At 38.1% G+C, this 26,314-nt stretch overlaps 2 protein-coding genes across 3 annotated transcripts in view; one reads left to right on the top strand and one right to left on the bottom strand.

Moving 5' to 3' along the window:
• Positions 1–97: 97 nt before the first annotated feature.
• FANCB (FA complementation group B) lies at positions 98–17,519 on the bottom strand. Its single transcript, XM_005151555.3, has 9 exons — positions 17,471–17,519; positions 15,586–16,623; positions 14,515–14,667; positions 13,913–14,005; positions 7,003–7,131; positions 6,135–6,301; positions 3,577–4,013; positions 2,499–2,736; positions 98–530 (listed from the first exon to the last, which is right to left on the bottom strand). The coding sequence occupies exons 2-9, from the start codon at positions 16,519–16,521 to the stop codon at positions 110–112; spliced, it is 2,574 nt and encodes an 857-aa protein (XP_005151612.1). The 5' UTR covers positions 16,522–16,623; positions 17,471–17,519; the 3' UTR covers positions 98–109.
• Positions 17,520–17,618: 99 nt separating this feature from the next.
• MOSPD2 (motile sperm domain containing 2) overlaps positions 17,619–26,314 on the top strand; it is a 31,263-nt gene continuing 22,567 nt past the window's right edge. The window contains exons 1-2 of one of the 2 annotated variants that reach the window (XM_034074000.1): positions 17,619–17,778; positions 17,985–18,051. In XM_034074000.1, the coding sequence (XP_033929891.1) occupies positions 17,770–17,778; positions 17,985–18,051 (76 nt within the window). In that variant the 5' untranslated portion in view covers positions 17,619–17,769. The remainder of the gene's footprint in view (positions 17,779–17,984; positions 18,052–26,314) is intronic. The other variant, XM_034074003.1, reaches the window with a different exon arrangement.

Genomic DNA, 26,314 nt, shown 5'->3' on the forward strand with positions numbered 1-26,314 from the left:
GAAATAACCGAGCTATACAACAAAAAGTAAGTACCCATGAAAATATAAATATTATTTAATAGTATAATTTTAATAAAATATTCTTCAAGATAAATATAGTAAATAGTTTCTAGAACTTGCTTAGTCTCCATGCAATCATATCTGAACTGCACTGAGCAGCTGCTATTTTCAAAGACATTTCCTGGTAAAGGGCACCATTCATTGTTTGATTCATACTCAGCATACTCTCTTCCCCTTCATTCTGAAGCTTTTTTCTGAATTGCTGAATCCCTTCCTCACTGTCCAGTAAAGAAGCCACAGGAGCATCAGTGATTGTCTTGCCAGGCTCATTCCCCCATGTCAAACTGTTTTCAACTTTACTTTCTTTTGAGAAGAAAGAATTCCTAGAGGTGAGCATTTCTTTTTCCAGAGCCAGCACTAACTGTTCAGTCAGGATACCTTTGCTTCCACATTTCAGGAGTTTTACATCACAGCTTGGTGGGAGAACTCTAATAAGGCTATAAAGGCACTGGAACAAAACAGTCAGATTTCTGAAAAATAAGACGATAATGATTATTATTATTATTCTTAGAACTACCTTGTATCTTCAAATTTTTATCATGGAAATCAAAACAAAATTACTTAAAATGAAACAGGGAAACACATATGCTGATTATGCTTTTAAGTATTATATATACTGTACATACAAGTGCCAGCAAAGGTTTTCTAATGGTACACTCACCACCACTTTGACACTAACCAAACCTCAGGAACATATCTATTCTATGCTAAAATATATGTACACGATTAAGGTTTCATGAGCATTACTTGTTTCTTTAAACAGCAAGTTATTGTACATGAAGGCTACATATGATAATATAAAGGAAATGCATTGTTTAGTCTACACTTAGAGGCAGTAAAAAGTCACTTTTATTCATAGATTGTCATGATCAACTCACAGCATGGCTACTAGGTGGCCCACAGCTCCTGTTTAAATGGCCATTATAGAGGAAAAGTTGTACTTAAAAATCAGACGTTCAAAATTATTAAGAAAGCAAGATAAAATAGTGCTTGCAATCATCAGGAACCTACTCTCCTGGACACCAGTGTAGCATATATGACACAATGACACAGTCCTTATTTTAAGAGGAATGTAGAGTTTGTCCAAAGTCTATTTCCAGTGTTTGCCATGATATCTTTTGATGGGGAAAAAAAAAATACCCCAGAAAAAAAAAAAACAACAACAAAATAAATCCACAATAATAAAACCAACAAAAAAAACACCAACCCCCAAAACCGTACAAGCATCCTTAGGTAGCTAGTTTTCCCAGAAAGAAGTAGTTTCAGGAAAAATGCCTATTTCAATTTACTTATCTTGAACTTTCCCATACTTATAACAGCTATAGTAGTTTATGTTAGTTCTGAAAGGCTGTGGAAAAAAAATAGTCTGTAGTTCCCACCAATCAGAGAAATATCCCAGCTGAATAAAAGATTAAGCCAAAGATGGGAAACAAAGACATAGAAAATACAATCATAGTTACACCATAAACATGCAGTTCACTATTAATACTAAGTTGGATTAAAAGTGTATAGTATCAAATAACATTTTAAAAGGAATCAAAAGCCTTTAGGCTTAAAATTTTACTGATTGATTTCCTAAACAATTTAGTCTTTCCTCGTAGACAAAAGAGGGAAATCAACTCCTACATTGAGTAAAAGATTCAAACTCATTATAAATTAGAAACCGTTTAAAGATATACCTTCTCTTTCTTTTATTTTTTAGCTTGAAGTCTCCAGGACAGGCAACATTCATCAGTACAACATACTTTTTATGCTGTGAGCCATATCCAGCTAAATGATATACCATGGCAGTATAACTAACTTGTATAGCCTGCTTTAGGAAATTTTATAGACATATGTCCAAGAATCTATGTAAGAAAAACAAATCACTGAGACTTCAAATTATTTACTTTTCAAAAACATTGTAGGTAGGAAATAAATACTTCAGAAACACATACAAAATTGGACTAAATTTATGTTGCAGTACTAAACTACTAAATGGCATAGCAATAAATTAAAATTGAATATAACTTAAGGTTTGTTGCTGTTTGTTTAGGGTTTTTCTTACTTGTTCTTAATATTCCCTTAAGATATTTTTTAAAATCAACACACATTGAAAAAAAATTGTTATACTAAGAATAATGCAAGAAAAAAAGAACATAAAATTCATGTGCAGCAAAATGAACAAACGAAATAGTACCAAGCAGATATTAATGGAGACTAGATTTATCTGTAATTCAGTGTTCTAGCCTAGACAAAATTAAACAATACTATTCATGTTCAGTCATATCTCTGATTTGAAATTAATCTGTTAACGCTGGTGATTGTCATATCATCAATATTAGAACCCTAATAATTACGGTTTTGGCTGTTGTTTATGGTACCTGTCAGAAATACTGTAAAGATAAAAAAGTGTGCATGCAAAATGAATATACTCAACTCTTTTTAAGCATTTTTACCTGCAAAATAACATTAGAAGCCCTTCGAATGGATTTTTCAGGGTCCATTTAAAAACTGTACCGTATACAATTCCTGCTTTATGACAGAATATGTTGTCATGGCATTCCTTAAATGGTGTGCACTCCATTTCTCCCAGTAACCATGAATTTACTGGAGTCAATGCACAATCAGAAGACACAATCTGAAAGGAGAATCTGAGAGATACTGCAAGGACAGCAAGTATATCTTCCACAGAACCTGCAAGAAAATACAGTAACAAAATATTTGGCCTGAAGATTTTATGCATTAAACTTTGCTTATGCAAAAATTTGGGTTTACGGCCCCAGTTTTATGTAGAGTTCGCACCTGCATACAGGCATTTTTGGGGAGTTTTCACCTAAATTCTTATACCTACTCCTGTCAAGCAAATGAGCTAGCTGGTTAACAAAGCCCCACCATTTTAATGAAAACTCTAAAGATAAATGTCACGGCGCCAAAGATTATTAATAGCCTCCTGTAGATAGTAAGATGACATGTTGGCTTTAGCCCATGATACAGCATTAAAGGAAGAAAAAAATTAAAATTCATTACGAATGATCCAAAAGGTTTTTTACTACATAAGCAGAAGCACAATTCAAAATCATTTAAATCAGAAATACTAAAAGAAACAAAATAAATGACCTTAATAGACTTGTAGATGAGGAAAAGCTTCAATTACTTTGGTATTATTTAAGAGGTAATACTACAGCAGAAAAGAAAATATTCTTGTATCTAATAAATAGTTAAGTATCTTTCTTGTAGAAAAATCCCCAGCTTTCAGCAACCTGTACTCAGACTTATCTTCAGAATTAACCTATCCAGAGATATTTCAGCACCAATGAAAGCACAAGAACCCTACAGGAAAGCACTAAACATTTTTTCCATTTTGAAAAATGCACTGTCTTGTATTCCACCCAGCTTTTAATTCCCAACGGGTCTATGCTGTTCATGTTTAAAGACAGAGATGTGATTGCATCTTCAAAACAGCTTGGCATCACTTCCAGTGAACAGAAGAATCAACCATGTATTTATAAATCCAAAATGTATCAATCCATTTACCTGTACAGTAATTATTATCCTTTAGCATCTTTACTGAATATTTTCCATTTGAAACATCTTCCAGACTTAATGAAATTTTCCCACAGAGTACAGTAATCTTTTTGCTCTCCTGTAAACTATCAGTCCGACGTTTTTGTTTCTTCGCATGTAGAAGAACTATGCAACATACACGGTGAAATGCCAGTAATGGTGAAAGGCTAGTAACAGCAATGACTGACTTTGCTTCATTCAGCTGAGGAAACTCTTTTTTCATATTACACTTGCCATGCAAATCCAGTTTCATCTTTTTTGGAGGAGGCTCAATTTGGCAGGAGGAGACAGCCAATGCTGAGAAGGCTTTGTTCAGCTTAATGATCTTATTTCGACACTCAATAACTGGAGAAATCGAAGAGAAGTTCTGATCCACCACTAAAGATAAACTGACATCACTCAGTGACCTGTGAAAATCCATATAAGATGACTGCACCCCCAGTTTGTATTCTGTTTTCTGACAAATAACCAGAACTTTGCAGAAATATATATATATGTGTGTGTGTGTAGTTATATATATGTCTACACACACACACGCACATTTAAGACTACACAAACTCCAATATCATTCCAGGTTAAGTCATAGACTGTGCAAAGAGTATAAGTCCTTCAAATGACTATTTCATCTAAGCTTAGTATAAAGATTTTCAAAAAGTTGACTGAATTTTTTAAAAGGCTTCTAGAAGTTAAATGCCTCATTTCAACTGAAAGAATTTGGATTTGTAATTCACCCAGAAAATGTTGAAAATTCCACATAGCCCAGGCAGATACTCTATGACATTTATAATTTATTTTTAAAGACTTAACTCTCTTTTAATAAGAAAATTACAGAAAGTATCTTCTGCCCTCTTTGAAGACTAAAAGCTTTTCTGATGTTCTATGTTATTTTATAGATACCCAACAAAATTGAAGGTAGAAAGTAAAATAAAAGGTTTTAAATACTATTACCTTAACAATGCAGTAATTTCCTGAAATATGTGAAGTACTTTATTTATTTAATACAGGGTTCTTTCCGTGAAATGCAAATATTACTATTTCAGATACTCTCTTAATGACTATTTTATTCTGTCAATCAATTCAGTCTCAAGATGTCATCTGAAAGTCTTATGCCTATCTTTTTGTTTAGGGAGAAGTATCACCACCTCGTAAGGCAACCTCAAGCTTCACTGCAATCTTGTCTTATTAGGAAGCACAAAAGTAATCAATAAAGACAGTGTTGGGATGGAGAAGCAAGCCCTTTTCCCCCTAAACTCACATCTTTGTGAACTGTACTGAACTGGAACCCAGCAGACCTAGGTTCTGCTGCTAGCCTAGCAGGAAACCTTTGACAAATTACTTCATCTTCACAAATCTTTTCTCAGCCTTAAAAATGGGGGAGAGAGCCATATTGCTGCTAGTTTATAAAGAATGGTTCCAAATCTTCTGAGAATTTCTGAAGCTATACAAGAATGAAGTATCTAATTTTCAAAAACAAAGTCATCATCATCAAAGCTAAAAGAATGAATACTGGAAAGGCAAAAACAATCTCTTGCCTCAGTGGCTCTTAACAGAAGCTGTCAGGAAGATGAAGTCAACTTTCTTTTAAAGTCATAGCAATCTGGCAGTAGAGAAATAATATACCCACAGCTCCAGCAGAATGGCCAAAGGGCATAACAGGTCAGCTCCCTCACCACCACTTGAATGATTTTCAGTGGCATCAGTAGTCTTTAAGCTTACCCTAACACAGTATCAGCTATGCTACTTGTGGAGATACAGGTCAAAAGAAAAGTTCTGACTCCACCACAGTTTACATGAAAACAGAAATTTACAGCATGCATTGTGTAATGCAATCCTGGTTTGCTGAATTGTTTTCCAAATTAGATTCCTTCCTGCAAAGAGGAAATGACATAAGTAGTATTTACATCTACAACTGTGCAATTAAAAAGAAGGGAATAAATGAATACATTTGAAGACAATAATAAGAATAGACAAATAACTTCGAAGGTTTGAGTATTGTATGTCTGATTGTTCCACATGTTACACAAAGCATAAGCTTAGTAAATATTTATTTGAATGGACACTTGGCTGTAGTATTTATTAAATTGATGAGTGAATTTAAAATGTTTTCTTTTATGCTTCTTTAAGCAAATCACTCTTCAGGAATGGCACAATATTAACAGTAAGGCATCAAGAACTATATAGCTAAGACAGCTTTATCTACGCCACATACTAGTATCAGCATAGCTATGTCAGTCAACATGGACTATGTAGAAAACTCTTCTGTAAAAGCCTCCAGTAATGATGTGGCTATACTGACGTAACTGATTTTTTGCTATACAATGTTTGGTTGGGTTTTTTTGTGCAGAGCTGGAGAGATGTAAGCAGCAGCCACAATACTGACAAAGACACACTTGAAACATTTTATATACAGATGCTCAAAATGAGAAAGTTCAAAGCTCAAAAGTGCACTTTTGCTACTGCACAGCTTAACCTGCAAATTCAGTTTCTATAAAAGTACTAAAAAATATGAGATAAATATATATACTTACAAGTAAAATGATTCAGTTAGTTTTACTCCAACTATCAAGCTGTCACCAACAACACGCTGCCACAATTTCTCTGTGAAGTGCTCTGGGACTTCAGATGCCAACGAGGTCTCTTTACTAAGAGAATGAGGAGGATTTTCTACGTCATCCCAGAGAGAGACAAGACCTTCCTTACAGAAAAATGTTGTGTCTTTTAGATAAAGTGGAGACGTTATTTCTTTTTAAACTGCATTACTTCTCATTTTACCACAAATGATTGCTGGAAGTGCTTTTAAAATACCTAAATGAAGTCTATATACACTACTTTATTCTCTACAGTAGATTCAAAACATAGAATTGCATTTTCTTAAAACATGATACCATGAAAAGTACAACTCATTCTCTCCTTGTAAACAAGATCAACTCCATTTCAAGTAAATTAGGAGGCTTCTTTCGGGCAACACATTAAGATAACATCTCAAGCTCCACCACCTTCTCAGTGCACAGTTCACTCTGTTCCCATTGTAAAATAAATTTTGCTTATACACATCTGTGACAGCTCAGTTTTCCTAACATGATCAGCTGTAGATAGGTATTCAATATCTAGGCAACTGTGCCAGTTAAGATTGTACAATCCACTTCTGTGTTAAATGTTACTCCTCCATGCAACTCAGTTGTCAGGTGGTATTGTGCAAATCAATACCAAGTAAAGAAACCCAAATTTACTCTTATATACATACACTGTCAGGTTAAAGTAATGAACTAGACTTAAAAAGCAGATTAATGAGTTTTGATAGTGGCAATACTACTGGTGAAAGTAACAAGTGGTTGAGAGAAGCACCCTCTACAAATGACTGGGCAGAATTCAGTATTGATCTCTTCTGCAATTTACCTCTTTTGCAGTTGGTAGGATATGGGTTCTTTCATCAACAAGATCTATTAATGCTCTGCAAGATTCAAGAATAACCTTTTTTTTGAGTCTTAAATGCTGCTGTAACTCTTGAACAGAAGTGTAACCAGCCTGCAAAAGATAAAAATTATCATTACGCTTACACTTAGGTGCACTGCAAATAAGAACCAATATAGAAGGTCCCAATATATTTCTGCAGCTTTCTGTTTTTATGCAATCAAGATCCAAAATATTAATCTGAGTATCTTGGCCTCTTGATATGAAACCTCAAGTTTAATATGAAATTTAAGGTCTATTTTATTTAATTATGTAGATATTCAGCCCTTTCATTATTATTCCTACTTCCCTTTTCTATTTATATGAGTTTGAATTTCTTCTCAAGATTCATATTGATTACTGGTCAACTAAATATATTGAACAGTTGGCAGTTTTACAAACAGACAAAAAAAAAACCAAAACAAACCCAAACAAAAAAAAATAGCAAGAAAGCAGCGTGCCAGCACCAGCAGCTTAGATTTTAAGAAAGTTCTCAAAAGCTATTATCAGGGAAGCAAGATCCTGAGAAGTCCTATGCTGCCAAGGAGTGGACAGAATAAAGCTCACCACTAGAATGCAAACCCAAACCTCTCCCCCCCAAAAAAACCCCCGAACCAATAATCAGGATCAAACATAAGCAACTGAGAAGCCTGAATAAAGACCGTTTCATGTAAGCAAAGAGATGCCCTCTGCTCAAGGTGCAATGGTAAAGACCATTTAGAGCAAGTAGCACTCATCATTATAAGTACTGTAAAAATTTAATTTGCTACCTAAGAATGCACTGGCAAGTACCAGATTCCAAGCAATAATACAGTGCCAGAATTGAGAGAGGGGAAGGAAGATTTAAGAATAAGGATTCTTTTACAGCACCTTCCTAATCAAGGTCATCAGAATACCTAACTATTTTCTTACTGCCATTTGTGAGCAACTCCTGAATAAATAACTGAGAAAAAAAAAGCAAATGGCGAATCACAGACTAAAGCGGTCAAAATGGCCAAAGATTCACTGAGGTATGCCTGCTGATTAATCTGACATTTGCTAGCCCTTTTTCCTCACAAAGCAAACAAGAAAAAGACCCAAAATCTACCACATGGCAAACCAAGACTGGGTAGTGTTCACCATCAGCTCCCTCTGGCACATCCTTTCTGCCATATGCCAAGATGTATTATGCAACAAGCACCAGTAGAAGTCACAATCTTTGCATAGAGAAACTAAGAAAATAAAACTAGATCACCTTAAAATGTAAAATAAACATCAGCATCAAAATAAAGCAGTCTAGAGCCAAACACAATACAGCTGTAATAAATCCAGCATGAACAGCAGAAGAGATGAATCGCTGCCAAAAGCAAAACAAATTAAGGCAGAGGCTTAGTGGTAAGCAGAACAGCCAAGTGCTTTGACACATTCCATTTAAAGTTGCAGCATTCATAAATAAATAAATTAATAAACATACATACAAAGCTAAAACCACTGAGCCAAGAACTGTGGCACTTCTAGAAAGCAAAGACAACAGAAAGGCACATTCATGATTGTTAAGACTAAAAAATATTGGGAAAATCAAAGATAAAATGGAAAAAGTAAAAAAAAAAAAATAAAAGCCAGAGGGAAGCAATTCAGAAATCTACAGGCTGAAGTAGCTCATGCACTAAATAACTGGGTCTGTGTTTTTTAAGTGACTAAAATGTCTTATGTAAGAACACCAAAAAAACAGGCCAATCCAGAAAAAATGGAAAAATACTTAAATCTTACATTAAAAATAGTAATAAAAATTAAATCATAGAACATTTCTTAAATAACTTTCTACCCACCACTAAATCAGCATTATCAAAATGAGAACAGAACAACCTGACAATGCAGCAATTCAGTGTATCACCAATAAGGATTGAAAAAATACCTGCCCAAAACCAGGCAAACCAAGTCAAAGGAAACAAGTTAATCACAGGAAAAAGAATTTGGCATTACAGTCCATACACAACTGTTAAGTACTTGTAGGGGGAACAGGCCAGTGGACATAAAAAGACACTTGTGACTTATGGTATGACTGCAAGCAGTAAAGGAGCCGACGAGGAGAGGTGCCCTGCTTGACCTCGTGCTCACCAACAGGGAAGGGCTTGTTGGAAATGTGACTCTCCAGGGGAGTCTTGGATGCAGTGATCATGAGATGGTCGAATTTGAGGTCCTCAAGACAATGAAAAGAGTATGCAGCAAGTTCGCTGCCCTGGACTTCAAAAGAGCAGACTTTGGGCTCTTCAGGAACCTGCTTAGCAAGGTTCCATGGGATATAGCCCTAGAGGGCAGGGGGGCCCAAGACTCTTGGTTAAGATTCAAGGATCACCTGCTACAAGCTCAGGAGTGTTGCATCCCGACTAGAAGGAAGTGCAGCAGGAGGGACAGGAGACCTCCTTGGATGGATAAGGAGCTGCTGAGGAAAATTCACAGGAAAAAAGAGGCTTATAAAAGGTGGAAACAAGGACAGGTGGCCTGGGATGAATACAGGGATATTGTCAGGGTAGTTAGGGACCAAGTTAGGAAAGCTAAGGCCCAATTGGACCTAAACTTGGCAAGGGATGTTAAAGATAATAGGAAGGGATTTTATAGGTATGTAGTGGATAAAAAACAGACTAAGGACAATGTAGGCCCCCTCCAGAAACTTTCGGGAGAACTGGCTACACAGGACTTGGAGAAGGCTGAGGTTCTGAATGGCTTATTTGCCTCGGTCTTCACTGGCAAAGGCTCTGACCACAGCACCCGAGTCTTGGAAGGCGGACACAGGGACTGTGAAAACCTAAACCTTGGGCCCACTGTACATGAGGATCTGGTTCGAGACCATCTTAAGAACCTGAATGTACACAAGTCCATGGGACCTGATGAAATCCATCTGCGGGTCCTGAAGGAGCTGGCGAATGAAGTTGCAAAGCCACTGGCCATCATATTTGAAAAATCATGGCAGACAGGTGAAATTCCCGACAACTGGAAAAAGGGAAATATAACCCCCATTTTCAAGAAGGGGAAAATGGATGACCCGGGGAATTATAGACCAGTCAGTTTCACCTCTGTGCCTGGCAAAATCTGGGAGCAGATTCTCCTGGAAGGCATGCTAGGGCACATGAAAAAGAGAAATGTGCTTGGTGACAATCAGCATGGCTTTACTACGAGAAAATCCTGCCTGACCAATTTCGTGGCCTTCTATGACAGGGCTACAAAAGTGATGGACAGGGGTGGACCAGTTGACGTCATCTACCTGGACTTGTGCAAAGCGCTTGACACTGTCCTACATGACATCCTTGTCTCTAAATTGGAGAGACATCAATTTGATAGGTGGACCACTCGGTGGATAAAGAACTGGCTGGATGGTCGCATTCAAAGAGTTGTGGTCAACAGTTCAATGTCCGTCTGGAGACCAGTAACGAGTGGTGTCCCTCAGGGATCGGTGTTGGGACCGGTCTTGTTTAATATCTTTGTCGCTGACATGGACAATGGAATTGAGTGTGCCCTCAGCAAGTTTGCCGATGACACCAAGCTGTGTGGCTCGGTTGATATGCTAGAGGGAAGGAATGCCATCCAGAGGGACATTAACACTTGAGAGGTGGGCTGATGCCAACCTCATGAAGTTTAACCATGCCAAATGCAAGGTCCTACACCTGGGTGGGAGCAATCCCAGGCACAGCTACAGCTTGGGCAAAAAGGAAATTCAGTGCAGTCCTGCAGAGAAGGACTTGGGGGTGTTAGTCAATGAGAAAATGAACCTGAGCCAGCAGTGTGCACTCACAGCCCAGAAAACCAACTGTATCCTGGGCTGCATCAAGAGGAGCGTGACCAGCAGGTCAAAGGAGGTGATCCTGCCCCTCTACTCTGCTCTCATGAGACCTCACTTGGAGTACTGTGTGCAGTTCTGGTGTCCTCAACATAAAAAAGACATGGTGCTGTTAGAACATGTCCAGAGGAGGGCCAGGAGGATGACCAGGAACTGGAGCACCTCCCATATGAAGACAGGCTGAGAAAGCTGGGGCTGTTCAGCCTGGAGAAGAGAAGGCTGTGTGCGTGGAGACCTCATAGCAGCCTTCTGGTACCTGAAGGGGGCCTGCAGGGATGCTGGGGAGGGACTATTCATTAGGGACTGCAGTGATAGGACAAGGGGTAACGGGTTGAAACTTAAACAGCAGAGGTTTAGACTGGATCTAAGGAAGAAATTCTTTACTGTAAGGGTGGTGAGGTACTGGAATGGGTTGCCTAGGGAAGTTGTGAATGCTCCATCCCTGGCAGTGTTCAAGACCAGGTTGGATGAAGCCTTGTGTGGCATGGTTTAGTGTGAGGTGTCCCTGCCCATGGCAGGGGGGTTGGAACTAGATGATCTTGAGGTCCTTTCCAATCCTAACTATTCTATGATTCTATGATTCTACCAGAACAATCAAACCCAAGAGAAACCCTGTAACCTCGGCTCTTGTAACATAACTGCAGTACTCTTTCAAAGGAACTCGTCTTCAGCAGGTACTAAAGCAAGTGTTAAAGAAAAAAAGTCTTCAGAGGAGAAAAGGCTGGATGCAGACATAAGACAATTAAAAAATGCACAGGCTGATATATTTTTAAATTTCCCTACTGCAAAATGCAACTTACGTGTATTAGTTTATACAACTTAAATGCAACCTCCTTATAATGCAGTGGACCATAATTCAGTCCTTTGAAGTTCTCACATGGTTAGAATAGAGCAAATATGAAATAAGGCATAAGCAACAAAACATGAAAAAGGACTGCATCTACTATTTCTTTTTGCCCTAAAAGATTCCATAGAGACTGACAAAACATGTTTTGATTGCAAATTTCTGGAGGACCTAAATTTTGATGATAAAGGCTAAAAATCATTTGGAAGCTAAGCAGGATCCATACACTATGGCATCAAAACAATCATTGCTGAAATTCAATTATATATCAGATGACAAAAAAACAGCAAGAGTATTTCATCATTCAGGGAAAAATACAGAACAATGGAGATCTCAACAAGGAAGCAACAGTAAAGTCAAAAAAGAGACATCAGCATATACTTTGAAATTCATCAGCATGACAATAGCAAAGATTTACAGCATTAAAACATAGAAAGATTTCCAACTTCCTTACAATGCTTGTGCTAGCACATGGCTTGAAAATTAGAGATCAAAAAGATCTCTAAACAAACAAACAAAAGTCTTACGGAGGAGTCTGTGTCAAAGAACTTCATCAGCAGGTGCTACATGAAATCTCCAGCCAGTGCTTGTTTCCAGCAGAGCCAGTAGAATGCACAAAATAGACTATTCATTTGATTATAACACACTCACAGATCTGTACAACTGAAAGCCGGTTGGTGTTTTAAAAGAACAGAGCCACAGAACATAGTTACACAGAATATACAGCTGTCAATTGCAATGGCAAATCTTCCTTACAACAGTGGAAGCAACAACAAATGAGTGACAAACTAACTTCTGTGTTGTAGAGGAGGAAAATAATGTAATGAGTAAGGAAAGAATGCAGCTGCTTTAAAACAGGTAATTACCTAAAAGAATCCAGAAACAACTAAAACAACATGCAAACTGACCAACCACAAAAATGCAGGGTTGGAAGGGAGCTCAAGAGGTCCCCAAAATTCAACCAACTTCTGCTTTCTTACACTTTCCATTTTCTGAAAAAACTGAAGGAAAATAAACAGAAAACAAAACCAGAAACTATTATCCAGTGTTCTCCAAACAACAGCTTTTATCTTTTAGAAGTTGCATAATATCTAGACATCTTGTTTATAATTAAACCTAGAAAAATATTTTCTTTTTTAGACTATCCCAAATATGTTATAGTCCTCCTTTTCTTCCAGTAATAAACTTATGCCAATTAATTTGCTTCATTTTTAAAGGCTGTAGATAAAACTGCCACAATATCCTACTTAAGGTTTCACTAATTCTCAAATCACAGGAATAATTACCTCCTATCTCAGATAAAAGCACTGTTAGCAAACTTAACAATGGCCTCACATAATTGACTCAATCTGAGATTTACACTAACCCCCTAAAACTTTTAATTTTTTTTTTAATCAATCTTTCAATTTTGTCAACTATTACCTATTTGGTATAGGCCATCACACAACACTGCAGAAGAACATCTCTAGAGTATGTTGGGTGTTTACTACCAGGATGAAAGGTAGAAAGAAAGGCAGGCAATGACATATTCCCATTGATCACTTGGACTATGGCAAGTCCCCCCCAGCTTGTTTTATAAATGATGCTAATTAAAAGAAGGATACATTTTAGCTTTACCTACTGTACTTAATAAAATTATTCTTGCAAATTTATGCTTATAAAATTGCTAGTAACAGGAGGAAAAACATCAGCAGGTGGTGAAATAACCATGGTCACTAATTGAGGCAAAAGTAAAGCGAATTTGATTGAAGTCTGTGGACAAAGAAACAGACCGTAACACTCATTATTTTCAGGATTGACTGGCACTCTCATTGGCACTCACTGGGGATCTGGCTCTACACTATCACAAAGTATGTAATGTGAAGCAAAAGTAGTAAATTTTCTGGTTTTACTAAACTGATAGTTAAATATCTGTAAAATGAGTGTTACGAATCTTTGAAGGGATACCTTCAGCATAGTTGCAAAATTTTGATTAAAATTCAGTTAGACACTTCCAATTACCCAAATGCATTTGTAACAACTGAGAGAACCAAAACACAAACTATCATTGATTCAAGAATGGATACTTAACAATGTTGTCTTCTCCCTGAAACACTGCTCCAATAAAACCAGTATCATTAACCTCTCCCTTTAGCTAATGTAATGATACAGAAAAGCAATTTGGTGAAAACACAGAGGCAGAACTATCAAGTACAAACCTGTAATCGTGTTTCAAGGGCTTGGACAGTAAGCAAACCATTCTCCTGCAATCCTTCTGCAGCAGGCACATCATGTTTATAATTAATTCCACTCTAAATAAAAAAAAAAAAAGAAAGAAACCCCTGGATTAATTAAAAGCTGAAGGTAAGGTACAGGCTATTACAAAGCATTACAAAAATCTAGGGAAAATAGAAAAAAACCCAGCAAATTCACATGCATTTTACAAGAAAAATCTTATCTTCTTAATGCAATTAGAGTGTGATTGTACATAATGGAAAGAATCAATTATAAGAAGATAATTAACAAGCACTATGACCTTAATTAAGAGTTCTTCACCAAAAGGTAAGCATTGTAGTGTACATATGTCAAGCATTTGCAACTGCATTAGTTTAATTTCCCCAAATTAGGCTGATGTTACAATACAATAATCTCTTCAGATTTTTTTTTATGTTTACAGCAGGGAATGTTAAGATTCAAACTTCAGAGCATTTCACAACACACATTAAATTTCACTTTGCACCAATCCTTCAGTGAGTTTATGCAGTTTCGTTAATTTAGTAAGCACAGACCAAGCAGCTGAGAAAAAGCAAGTTGAACTTACTGCATAGTCGACCTCTCCAAGATCTGTTATTTTGAATGTACTTAACACATCTGTATTGGAGTCATCCTTAAAAAACAGTAACAGTTGCTCACTTCCAGACCCAATAAAATCATCCACCAGAACAGACTTCACTTTTTGCCATTTGGAAGCCACCTACAGTGGAGGAGGTTTTAAAATAGTTTTTAATAAATCTTCAATTTGAAATTTAATCTTGGTGAACCATGCTTTTTATAAAGAGGCAGCCTGTTCAGGTGTGTGGAATATAGTAATGTTAAGAAGCTTCAAGCTCTCACTTCATCATTTACAGCCTGTGTAACTCCAGGAAAAACTAGCTACTTTCCAGAACACAAAGAAGATAACTTTTCAGTGTACTTAAACAGTTGAATAGCTAAATGTTGTAACATTATTTAGAACCAACAATGTTTGCAGATCTGTTGAAGACATGATAACCTTTGATATTCAAAAGTACCTTTGTTGCATTAAGCACTTAAATATGTTTGAAAGGTAAAGACAAATATGTACAATAATGCTGAGGACTAAATAGGACTAAAGACATTTCTTCAATTATGTAAGTCACCTTGATAAGAGTATTACAAAAGCCTAACAGTTAACTTTATCTGTCCTGACTAGAAAACATAAGGGAGGCCTCTTGCTATTTTCGTGAAACAATACTTCTTTGTTACTACTAAGTGAGATTCAAAACACTTTTAAATTTCGGCAAGAAGTTTGTGCTCTGCTATGGCGCTAGTTTACTTTGACTTTAACACAAATTATGCAGGCACACTCACAAGTATCTTACGACTTCAGGTTCTAATACTGTGGAATTTTTCAATTAGAAACAGAAGCTTTGGCTCAGAATCATGAAACTTATTATTAAATAATAGAATCCAGGGTTTGTTGTCAGATATATAAGCAAGCAGTGCTTTAGGTAGGTTATTTTAACAGAAACAACAATTAAAAAAAAGTATAAAATTAAAACATGTAGCTTTTTGGTTGCAGAAACTTCTAATAAGAGGATATATACAAATAAAGACATAGTAGTAAAAGGGAGCTGCTTAAAGCCACAAATACCTGTAAGCTGTCTCTCCTCTGTACAACACAGACATTTCCGGAGGCAAAAGACACAATAAATAGCACATCATTGCTACTGGTTACAGCTATTTTTACTGAACACGGCTTCTCATAAGGAAGCTCACAAACACCTTTAGGGAGACCATCCTGGAACCAAATAAGCTGATTCTTGTGTGTTACTGCAACAAGCGATAATCGGAGCTGTTTTTTCAGTATCTCATTCTTGCAGACACAGACAGAAGATACCACTCTGCTATATGCATGAGGCATAAAGCATGTGCCAGTTAGCATTTTTTGTGTTTCTATTGCATAGCCAAAGAACTCACTACCCCAGATGGCTCTGTCTGATGTGGAAAACTCATCCTCATCTTCATCATCTGGCAGGCAAGCAGTTCTTATCCCTAAGACAACTGTGCCTTCACCCTCCATTTCACCTGTCCACACAACGGAAGAAAGCTGAAAAGGAGCAGTTAGAACTGTGCAGGTGTCAGAAGAGATGTAGAACAGCTTGTTGGCATGCCTCCACAACACTGAAGGGCCAGCAAACAACCTGATGTCTTCTTTGAGCTCATAATCCAATTTAAAAATAAAGGACTGCTCAAATTGATTTGAGCTGTGAAGCAACAACAAAAGGTATTCGATAACATTGTTCCGTTTCTTCTTTTTGATCAAAATGCATGGAAGAATAATCCCTGTTCTGGAATCCGTTGTGCAGCTACAACAAATTATTTCAGTTTTTAAGTGACTGGCATGCATGCTGAATGCTCCAGAAGACTTCTGAACAAACAGCTTACTGTCTCTGTTGAATGCCATTCTTCTAACACACAAGTCTGTTGTTTTATCAGCAGCTCCCTCCACATGTTTTGTGTTTGACAGCTGAAACAAAAGGACTTCACCGTTGTAGGACAAGATTTGCTCTTGCTCACTGAGAAGCATCTTTACTTATATATATTCCTCTACAAGAGGACTGCATGCATCTCCATTTTTGTCAGGATTATTTCTCTCTGAAAAAAATTAACTTATCTGAGTGTTTTCCAGCTACAAAAATGAAGAAGAAAAGAAACGTCATTTTGGGAAGAGCTGAACAGATCCTTAAGAATTAGAAAAACTATACGTTGCAAAGCAATGACAGACTAATTTGAGAACATGAGTCAGTATGTGCTTTAATCTTGAAATGAAGCAACTTTATACTGAGAGATTTAAGTGGCAGAAATATTTCTAAAATATATATAATAAATTTATTTATCACAGCATGAATTTACTCTCATCAACAGGTACACAGCACACTATAAATTGAAAGAAATAATACCAATCCATATATGCACTGTTTGCGTGACTGAATCGAAGGTGTCGGCTCCAGAGATATACAGAGCAGAATAGAAATTAATGGTGCTTTGAACTGTTAAATTTAAGAGCTTTCACTCAGTTATAGGCTTCATTAATAAATACAATTCATTCTTAGTTAAAATTATAAAGTCTTCTGCAGCAAAAAGTTCTCTGAACAAGAGTCCAGCCACTCTGCTGCCTGCCAAGTTGGCTCCCTCCCTTTTCCTCCCCCCTTTCAATCTCTCCCCTGACAAGACCGCGGGACCCAGAACACCCCGCAGCCGTCTCACCAAGTTTCACCAGCTTCAGGGGTGCAAAGGGCACCTCCCTAAGGGAACCCAGGCAGTTAAGGCACCACAGGGGCCATCCACCACCCCTCACAGACACAGCCGGGCAGAGGCGGCAGCGGGCCCCGGCCTAGCTTCCGCCCCCGAAAGCCGCTGACAGCTGCCCGGCCCAGCCGGGGCCACACAACCTCCTACCGGAGGAAGCCGAGCCAGACAGGAATGGCGGCACAGGCCCTACACCGACAAGTCCCCTAAGAACAACCGATTCCTACCGGCTGCGGGTCCTGGCTGGGGAAGGAGAAACGGAGGGCGGGGGGAGACAGAAGAGCGCGCGCGCAGGCTCCAAAACTCCCGCCTCAGGGAGCATGACGGGAGGGGTAGCGGGCGGGGCCAGCGGCTCAGCCCCGGGAAGGCAGTGTGGCTGGCAGAGGGAGGCTCTTGGGTGGTTGGCAGCGCCGGCACCTCCCTTTGCCCTGCCCCTACTGGGGTCACGCAGCGCCTCTATTCACGTTTGTGCCTTTCCCCGGCAGTCGTAGGCCTCCCTGCCGCGAACTGGAGGCTTTGTGGGGCCATGGCGGAGGTGGGTACCTGTGTTCCGATACGCCTTGACGGTTGCCAGTCCGCCGGGCCTCCCCTCCCCAGCCGATCCCGCCTGCCGATAGCACGTTGGGGGGTGAAGAGGTGGGGGTCAGATGGTGAGGGCCGTACACTGCAGGGGCCGGGACTGTGTCGTGCCTTGACCTTTCTCTCTATTTTACACCCCTCCTGTCTCCTGTTTCTCTTCAGCAGCGACAGGATAAGGCCGCTCTGGTGAGCGAGGCTCGGCGGCGTTTCGAGTCGGAGTACCTGCCAGGTAAGCACTTCGGCCGTGGTGGTGGAGATCGGGGTGGGATGGGAGCTTTGTGGCTGTGGCCTCAGGGACTCGACCGGTGTCGCTGCTTTTCCCCTGTATGCTTCCTGTATCCCGCATTTCCCCAGTGAGTGGATGTTTCAGCCTTTTCTTCAGGTGGCCGAAGCTGCCTGGTGGGATGGTACATAAAGCGGAGGTTTTCTTTTTGGGCTCTTGGTGCTCTGTGCTGGATCGCCGTCTTGGGCAACAACACATGCCAGGGCAAAGGTCCGGTTCCTCTTGATTCATGTTTGCTTGGCTGTGGGGTATGGGACGCTGCAGTGCTTGGGCTTTTCGAGCATAAAACATGAGGTGCTGGAGCAGGGGGGAAGTGAAGGAAAGAATTCTGACTTCGTCCAGTTCGTCAAGGAAGGAGTAAGTTTCACTTCACATTCGTGATGGTCTTAATTAAAATACGCTGCATATCCAACTCGCAAGTGCAAATGCTTTTAAACTTGTAAATGAAGGTAGGGAGGTTGCTGGGTATGCCTTGGGGAAAAGGAATACCTGGCTAAACCGGGGGGGGGGGGGGGTGTTCCTTCATTTCAAGGCTTATTTGCATTGTTTATGATAGAACAGTACACTTTTTTATGACTGTCCAAAGGCTATCTATTAACAATATCCTTTTGACCAATTCTTAATGCAAATACAGTAAGAGCCTAGTAGTTTAGAAGTTGCATGCATCTCCTTTAATATAAGCCCCAGTCCTGCAAGCACATACTTTGCTTTGATGTTCCTGATCAGAATTACTGAGGTTACCTAGCTATTCCTTTTATGTAAGGGTTGCATGCTTTTATGACTTATTTGTAATTGTCTATAGTATTTTTCTTGCAAACTTTGAGGATCTTGAGGTTGGTGCAACTTTATTTCATACGGTTGCTCTGCTAACTTCCGTAAAGAAAATCTCTTTGGTCTTGGTTAGAGATGACTTATATGTCTACCAAGATGACAAAATTATTAGAAGGAGAGAGAGTCTTGAAGGAGAGAGAGTTTATTTCACCATTTGATATTTCTGTGTGCATAAAGATGTCTTTGCATTCTTAAAGCTGAGGCTCAGCAGAGTGGAGGATCATCTTAACTGATGGATTCTTTTGGCTGTTAGTGTTTTCAGTTACTGTGTATATTTTCCTACGGTAGGTGATTCATCTTGTTTTGTATTGTATTATCCAAGTGCTGTACTTGTAAACAGCAGCTTCAAAAACCCTGGAACTTATCTGGGACAGTTGCTGTTAAAAGGGAGTATTTATTGCCTTTTAAACTGAACTATCCCTTACAGTCTTGGAGTTCCACAAGTTTCTGTATTTGCACTGAAGCCTCTGTTGGGCTGCTTGTTACAGCCATTAAAATAATTGAATACCGTTGCAAGGCAAGCTGTAATCTTATTTGCAGTATTTTGAATGTATTTCCTCAGTAAGCCCATTTTTGGGTCATGATTTAGGACTCTTAACCCTTTCAAGAAAACAGGATTAGGACTTTTCTGAGTTTACATTCTGAAGTCCCTCCCTCAAATGAAGGAATGCCTCAAGCAAATTAACAAGGTCGTGCTCAATGCAAGTATGAAAAACACATGATTTTAGTTTAATGTGGTCCTTCAGCCTTTACTTTTTGTCACTTTTCTTGGAGATTTGTTCAGGTTTATTCCATTTTACTCTTTTTCATTAACATTTAATTCACTTTTTTGGGTTCTAGTCACATTTATTGACTTTCATTGCTATTTATTCACTTTTCAGCTTTATTCATGTTTTGTTTAACTGCAGTCCAGTTTAGTAGAGCTGGAATGACTGCAGCAGGCCTGGCCCACGCCATGAGCCAGCAGTGTGCACTCACAGCCCAGAAAGCCAACCGTATCCTGGGCTGCATCAAGAGGAGCGTGACCAGCAGGTCAAAGGAGGTGATCCTGCCCCTCTGCTCTCATGAGACCTCACTTGGAGTATTGTGTGCAGTTCTGGTGTCCTCAACATAAAAAGGACATGGCACTGTTAGAACAAGTCCAGAGGAGGGCCACGAGGAATCAGGGGACTGGAGCACCTCCCGTATGAAGACAGGCTGAGAAAGCTGGGGCTGTTCAGCCTGGAGAAGAGAAGGCTGCGTGTGTGGAGACCTCATAGCAGCCTCCCAGTATCTGAAGGGGAACTATGGGGATGCTGGGGAGGGACTATTCATTAGGGACTGTAGTGATAGGACAAGGGGTAACGGGTTCAAACTTTAGTAGGGGAAGTTTAGATTGGATCTAAGGAAGAAATCCTTTCCTGTAAGGGTGGTGAGGCACTGGAATGGGTTGCCCAGGGAGGTAGTGAATGCTCCATCCCTGGCAGTGTTCAAGACCAGGTTGGGCAAAGCCTTAGGTGGCATGGTTTAGTGTGAGATGTCCCTTCCCATGGCAGGGGGGTTGGAACTGTATGGTCTTGAGGGCCTTTCCAGTCCTAACTATTCTATGATTCTGTTCTTTTATGCTTCCTCTTACTTGAAAAATGATGTGGAGATAGACACTCCCAGACATGTGACTTCCTGTGTTGTAAAGGTACAAATGCTTAATCTCTAGCAATTTTAGTTTGCTTTAAAAACTAGGGCCACTGTTCAGGCACTCTGAAAAACTGTTACTTTCTGTGAAAGTTTAGTGTGGTCATAGGACTGGGCCTCTGCAGAATGAACCGAATTTCATTTATGGGTGAGCTGCGAGTATTAAAGTTTGAGTAAAAATTTCAGGAATTTTTGTTTCTGGGGACTGCAGCTGTCACTGTTTTATTTTCCTTTGGAGGAAAACAGTGTTCCTGATTATTCTAGAAACTTTGCATTTGTCTTAGGAAGTGATTCTTCCATACATATATAGTTACTAGTTTCCCTCCCATGAAAAATGATTGCTAATGATCACAAATGCTATGATGGTCTTTCAATAATGTTTGTTTTGTTGTGAAATGAAAAGTTAGAGAGCTTTGAAATCTTGATTTTTGGTTCAAGTTATTTATTGGCAGAATACAATGTTTCAGATTGAAGTAGAATATACAGAAATATATATATATATAGCCAGTTAAGGAAAGTCTAGTATTAAAACATATCTAATGCCACATCTACTACATGTTGGAATATTTAGCATAAAAGTTACAACAAATAATACACTAGTTTTGACTGTTTTCAATGTAGGATCAGAAAAGTTTAAGGAGTTGAAAGCACCAAAAATGTTTTCTGAATTATACATTTGTTTCATTTATGTGACTAAATCAAAGAATTGTTTTAATAGATACAGTTTAAAAAACACGGAGTCAGAGAACGTTACTGGTTCATTTCCTCAAAGTTTTCATGAGAACTTTCTTGTGTAAGTTGTTCAGCAAGTGTGGCCATTGAGGAGTTTTAGAAGGAACGCTTGGCCACTGTGAGATCTTAGCTACAAAGTAGTGTTTAATGTTAACTGAGACCTTGCAGTGGTGGTTTTTTCCTCTTCGGTTAATTTTCTGTCTGTATTTGAAAGACAGCTCCAGTTCAGGTGAGAAATGTATATCCCTAGTAATGAAACATGTTGCATTTATTTAAAAGACATATTTCCAATACTGGAAAGTTCCTGTTAGTCCAGTAGACCAGCAAATGTTATCTGATGTGGTAGGTGGACAGCATTTTATCTTTGCAGTTTGGGGGCCTAATTTCCATTTTGTCTGTTTGGATTCTTTGTGAGAGTTGGTGATGTAAATGATTTGGGTGGTGACAGGAACAATGAAAACAAAAGAATTATTTTCTAGTACAGACTGCTACTAACTGTGTTTTCTAGCAAACAGTCTTGTCTTTTACTGCATTTTCATTCCTTAGAGGATTTCTAAAATTAGCTTTTATTTCTGGCTTATGGCTTTCCATTTTAGTGTTATGGTGGAAATTATTTATAATCAAATCTTGGTAGATTTTTCCATTCAGGAAGTCTTTTCCATACATCCATTTGCATATTAACCATTTTGTAATGCCTATTTTCCCTGTCCCTTGTCATTTGTATCCCTTTCCTTTCTCTTGTAGGCAAAGCTTAATTGAAAAGAAAAAGATTTTGCAAGAGAGGTTTCAAAATCCAATTTAAAAGATTAAATTTCATCATGACTTCCTTTAAGCTGGTAGCAAAATTTGCTTTGTTAATCATATTGGCCTGTTGCAAATAAAGTTTTAGACATGGGGTATCCTGAAAAAGCATAGTGATATGACTTTCATATATGATACAGTGATATGTTTTTGATACCTCATTATGTCTATTTATACTCTGAAAAAATCTGTTTTCCCCAGTTCCTGGCTTTCAGGATAAGAAATACTTGAAGGATAAAATAGGAAACATGGATAGAATAAACCCCATACTTTCGTAGAAAGCTATATGATATTATGCTTGAGCTCTCTAATGAAATTAGCCTTTAGTGTCACTGAGAGTGTTCAGTCTTGCTAGAAGTTTAGATTTACCACATTTTGTGGAGGCAGATATTTCTTTATTGCTGCTTGATTATGTTGAAATAACTCCTTATTGAGGGAAATACTTATGTTTTCTTCATCCGTGTCTTTGTATGGCTACTGACCTCTACATTGTTTTCTTGATTTCCTCATCTAATACTTGGAGGCACATACCTGAATGGCTATAGTACTTAGCTTAACATATTAAGCATGTACAGCCAATTAAAATGGTTTTCTCTTCTCTAGCCAAGGTCAGAGGAATAATTATGACTGTTTCAGACCCAAGACTGGTTGAAATAGCTTAAGGTGGTAGTTAAATTGAGAGGCTTTGTGTAATGGAAACACTTGACATCCTTTGTTAATTTGCTTTTTCTCTATTTTTTGTACAATTAAGTGTTTTGGGTTTTTTTTTTCTCTAGTTGCTATCCCTTCTCAGCTTTGTGTATGACTTGTTCTTAGAGTTCTTTCTGAAGGGAGGAGTCATTCCTGCAGGTTGTGAATTCTGAACTTCTCTGGATTAATTTAGTGTGGGACTTAGCTGTGCTGTTTGCTTTTCAGTCTTGTAGTCTTTCTTCTATTCTTGTTGAATATTCTCAAATTTCTATTAGCTTTTCTAAAGCATGAGTGCCAGAAGAAAGCACAGCAGTGCAGTATTGGTCTCCTCGTAATGTAGATGGCACTTAAAAAAATGTGAAGAGAAGGAATGTTACAACTTGTGTGTCAAAGAATTTAATTAATTCTTCCAGTGAAGCTGTGGCAGTGAAATTTGTTTTCATTTAGCTCTGAATGATTCTGTAGTTCTTTTCAGAGCTGTTGTCTTGTGTTATACAGGTACTTTATGTTGGAAGATAGTAATTAAGTCGTAGAGTTTCACTGTAAGTTTCTCAGCTTGAAGACTACTACTGAAAGGGGAGAATGTGGTCCTAGAAAGATCTGAATTTCTCACTTAGTTGCTTGCCTTCTTTCTTGCCTAGTAGGAAGAAGCTGCATTCAAACAGAACTTTTTTTGTCTTCTCCCAGTCTTCACCCTTGACCTCAAATGTTTAATGAGGAAATGAAAGTAACTTTAAGTAGCTGTTTTTAAATTAAGGTTAAATAAAGCTATGAACTTTGAAACCTCTAAAATTATGTCTGAGATCTGGTCAATCTTCTTGCTCACTCAAATTCTTATTGTTTGAAAAAAAAAAATTCCAGATTCCTACAGAATGATGGGAAATGCACAGTTTTGAAGAGGAATTCCTTCTCTGAATTAGCGTATTTTCAATGACTGGATTATTGGTAGGACTCCAGCAATTTCATGTCACTCTGCTTTATATGTGTGAGATAAAACACCTTTCTTTTAGGAGGCAGATTTTTACTAGTTGTTCCTGGCTTAGTGTGTGTTGTGGTATGTAAATTTAGATTATATGTATCATCTTGTTGAGAATTTAGTTGCTGAATAAAGGAAAAATATTTAATATTTTTGCAGCTGTTCCTATGTGTGGATACAGCTTACTTTTCATTGATGCTGAAAGTTTGGATAAAAGGCTTTCTCTGTTCAGCTTTCACTTTCATTTTCTTCAAATATTCACAAAGTTATATTTCTGTTATTTTTTAATATCTTAACTTCAGAGTTTGGGAACATTTTTTAGGGGCCCAGGTACCTGTGTTCTGAGGCACGTTCCATGTAATGATGTGTGAATGTTTTTAAGTTATTGTTTGATACGAAGTGTACTATTCTGTCATTTTGACAATTCTGCTCAAACTGATACTGGGAGCAAAGAAAATGTCCAGAAATATTATCCTCTTAGTTTTTACCTGTTGGTGCGTGGCTTTTTAATTACACAGAACCCAAAGCCTTTATACAAATTGGGTATACATGAAACTAATCTCAGAAAAGTCCTTGGCTGATCAATTAACAGCAGTCACTTTTAGCTGGAAGCTAGTGTGTGTTAGGTACTGTTAAACCATGTTGGAGTAAGGTAGCTCAGGCACTGGAGTTATACAATACTGATGTTAAAATAAATCTTTGTTCTTGCAAAGCCTTAGTTTACTGTGGCTGTGGGTAGCAATATGTGGCTTTAATAGTCAATATACCATGTTGAATAATATATAGTATAGAACAGCTAGTATACCATGGCTGAGGGAAGCAAGTGATTCTCTTCATTTAATTGACTGTGAATGTGCCAGTTAGTTACTTGTATATGACAAAATCTTTGAAGAGGATTTAGGTTGGAATGCATGTTACATGAGGGGAGGCTGTAGAATCTCTCTGCCCTTTGGTGTTTTCAGAACTTGACTGAAAAAGGTACTTAGCAACCTGTTCGAATTTGGCAGTTAGCCTTGCTGTGGGCAGGAGTTGGGACTGATATGACCTGCAGAAATCCTCTCCAATTTTATTATTTTTATGATTCCAACTTGAAACTAGGTATCATTAGCATTTCTCAGGCAGAAGTGTCCAAATAGTAAATCACTGGGGGGTATAGTAAATAAAATTTCAAAGGGGGATAATCAAATTTCAAATGAGTAGTTGAGACTTTACAAAATTTAATCCCCAAAATCTTTGCAACTTGTTCTATCTGTGGTTGACTTAGAGCCACAGAAAAGTTAAACAGCATTTCAGTCTTATGCTGAGTGTTCACTTTAATGGGCTTTGTCAGAATACAGGGAATGATCTGTCTGGTGAAGCAGACATTTCTCATATGTAGATTATAAGAGAAGAAACTGAAATAGTGAGAGGTTTTAGTGGATTGGAGGTTTGGGGCAGAGAGGAGAAAGTAGGACTCTAAAATTCGGGAAAGTGGGATTTGACTGTATGCTTGGCTAAGGTACAGGGTAAGGTCGTAGGATGGGATCCAGGGAAGGAGAAATTGGAGATCTGATGAAGAAGGAATCAAGTAGATAATGTATATGTGAGAAGCAATTGGATGGGAAGAGATGCACTGGGGGAGTGCAACTATAATAACTCCTAGTGGATGGATGCATTTAAACTGGGTGTATTCTTACGGTTATATTAGCTAATTTGTGCCAGGAAGCAGTATCAATAGAAAGACAAGTAAAATAGGTCATACCTTTGCATGTAGGCCAGTAAAACTAAAAATAGCAGTAAAACTTAATGGTGTCCTTTTTCAACATCTTTCTTGGAGTTACAAAGTCTGAAATACACATCCCTACAAGTGTTCGGTCGCGGTTCTAAATAGCTAGATTATGATGGTCGTGAAAGTAGCTATTTTGAATTTATTGCTACTGACAGAGGAACAGTCTTTCCAGTATGTTAAAATTAACATCTCTTTTATTAACAACCAGTCTTAACTTTTTCAATAGCTAATAGCAAATAATTTTAAGTGAATAGTTTAAGAGCTTATGTGGGTTTTAGTAGCTAGCAAAGAGATTTGTACTAGTGTCTATTGCTTTCAGAAGTCTGTTTCTATCATGGACTCTTACTTGATTTACATTCCAATTATGCAGATTTCTCTGACAGAGAGAAACATTGATCTGAAAAATGAGCCTTTGTTTAAGGATATACACAATAAAAAATATGACCAGTTAGGCATTTGATTTTACAAACTTTTATGTTTGACAAATAGTTAAGAAGAAGAAAATAAAGTAAGGAGCAGCAGCACTATTTCATCCAAAGTACTTCCTAAAGTATGTTAACCTATTACCCTGCTGCTAACCTGATACAGGAAGAATTTGAACCTTGGGGGTTTTGTACTGCTCTAGCATTGCATGTAATTTGTGTTCATAAGGTAACAATTTCTAGCAACTGTAGAATGTATAGTCCTGTTCAAGAAAACAATTTTGTTTAATGCAGTGTTGTATAGTGTGTGATCAAAAA

This window comes from Melopsittacus undulatus, chromosome 2, assembly GCF_012275295.1.
Source record: "Melopsittacus undulatus isolate bMelUnd1 chromosome 2, bMelUnd1.mat.Z, whole genome shotgun sequence".
Taxonomy (NCBI): Eukaryota; Metazoa; Chordata; class Aves; order Psittaciformes; family Psittaculidae; genus Melopsittacus; species Melopsittacus undulatus.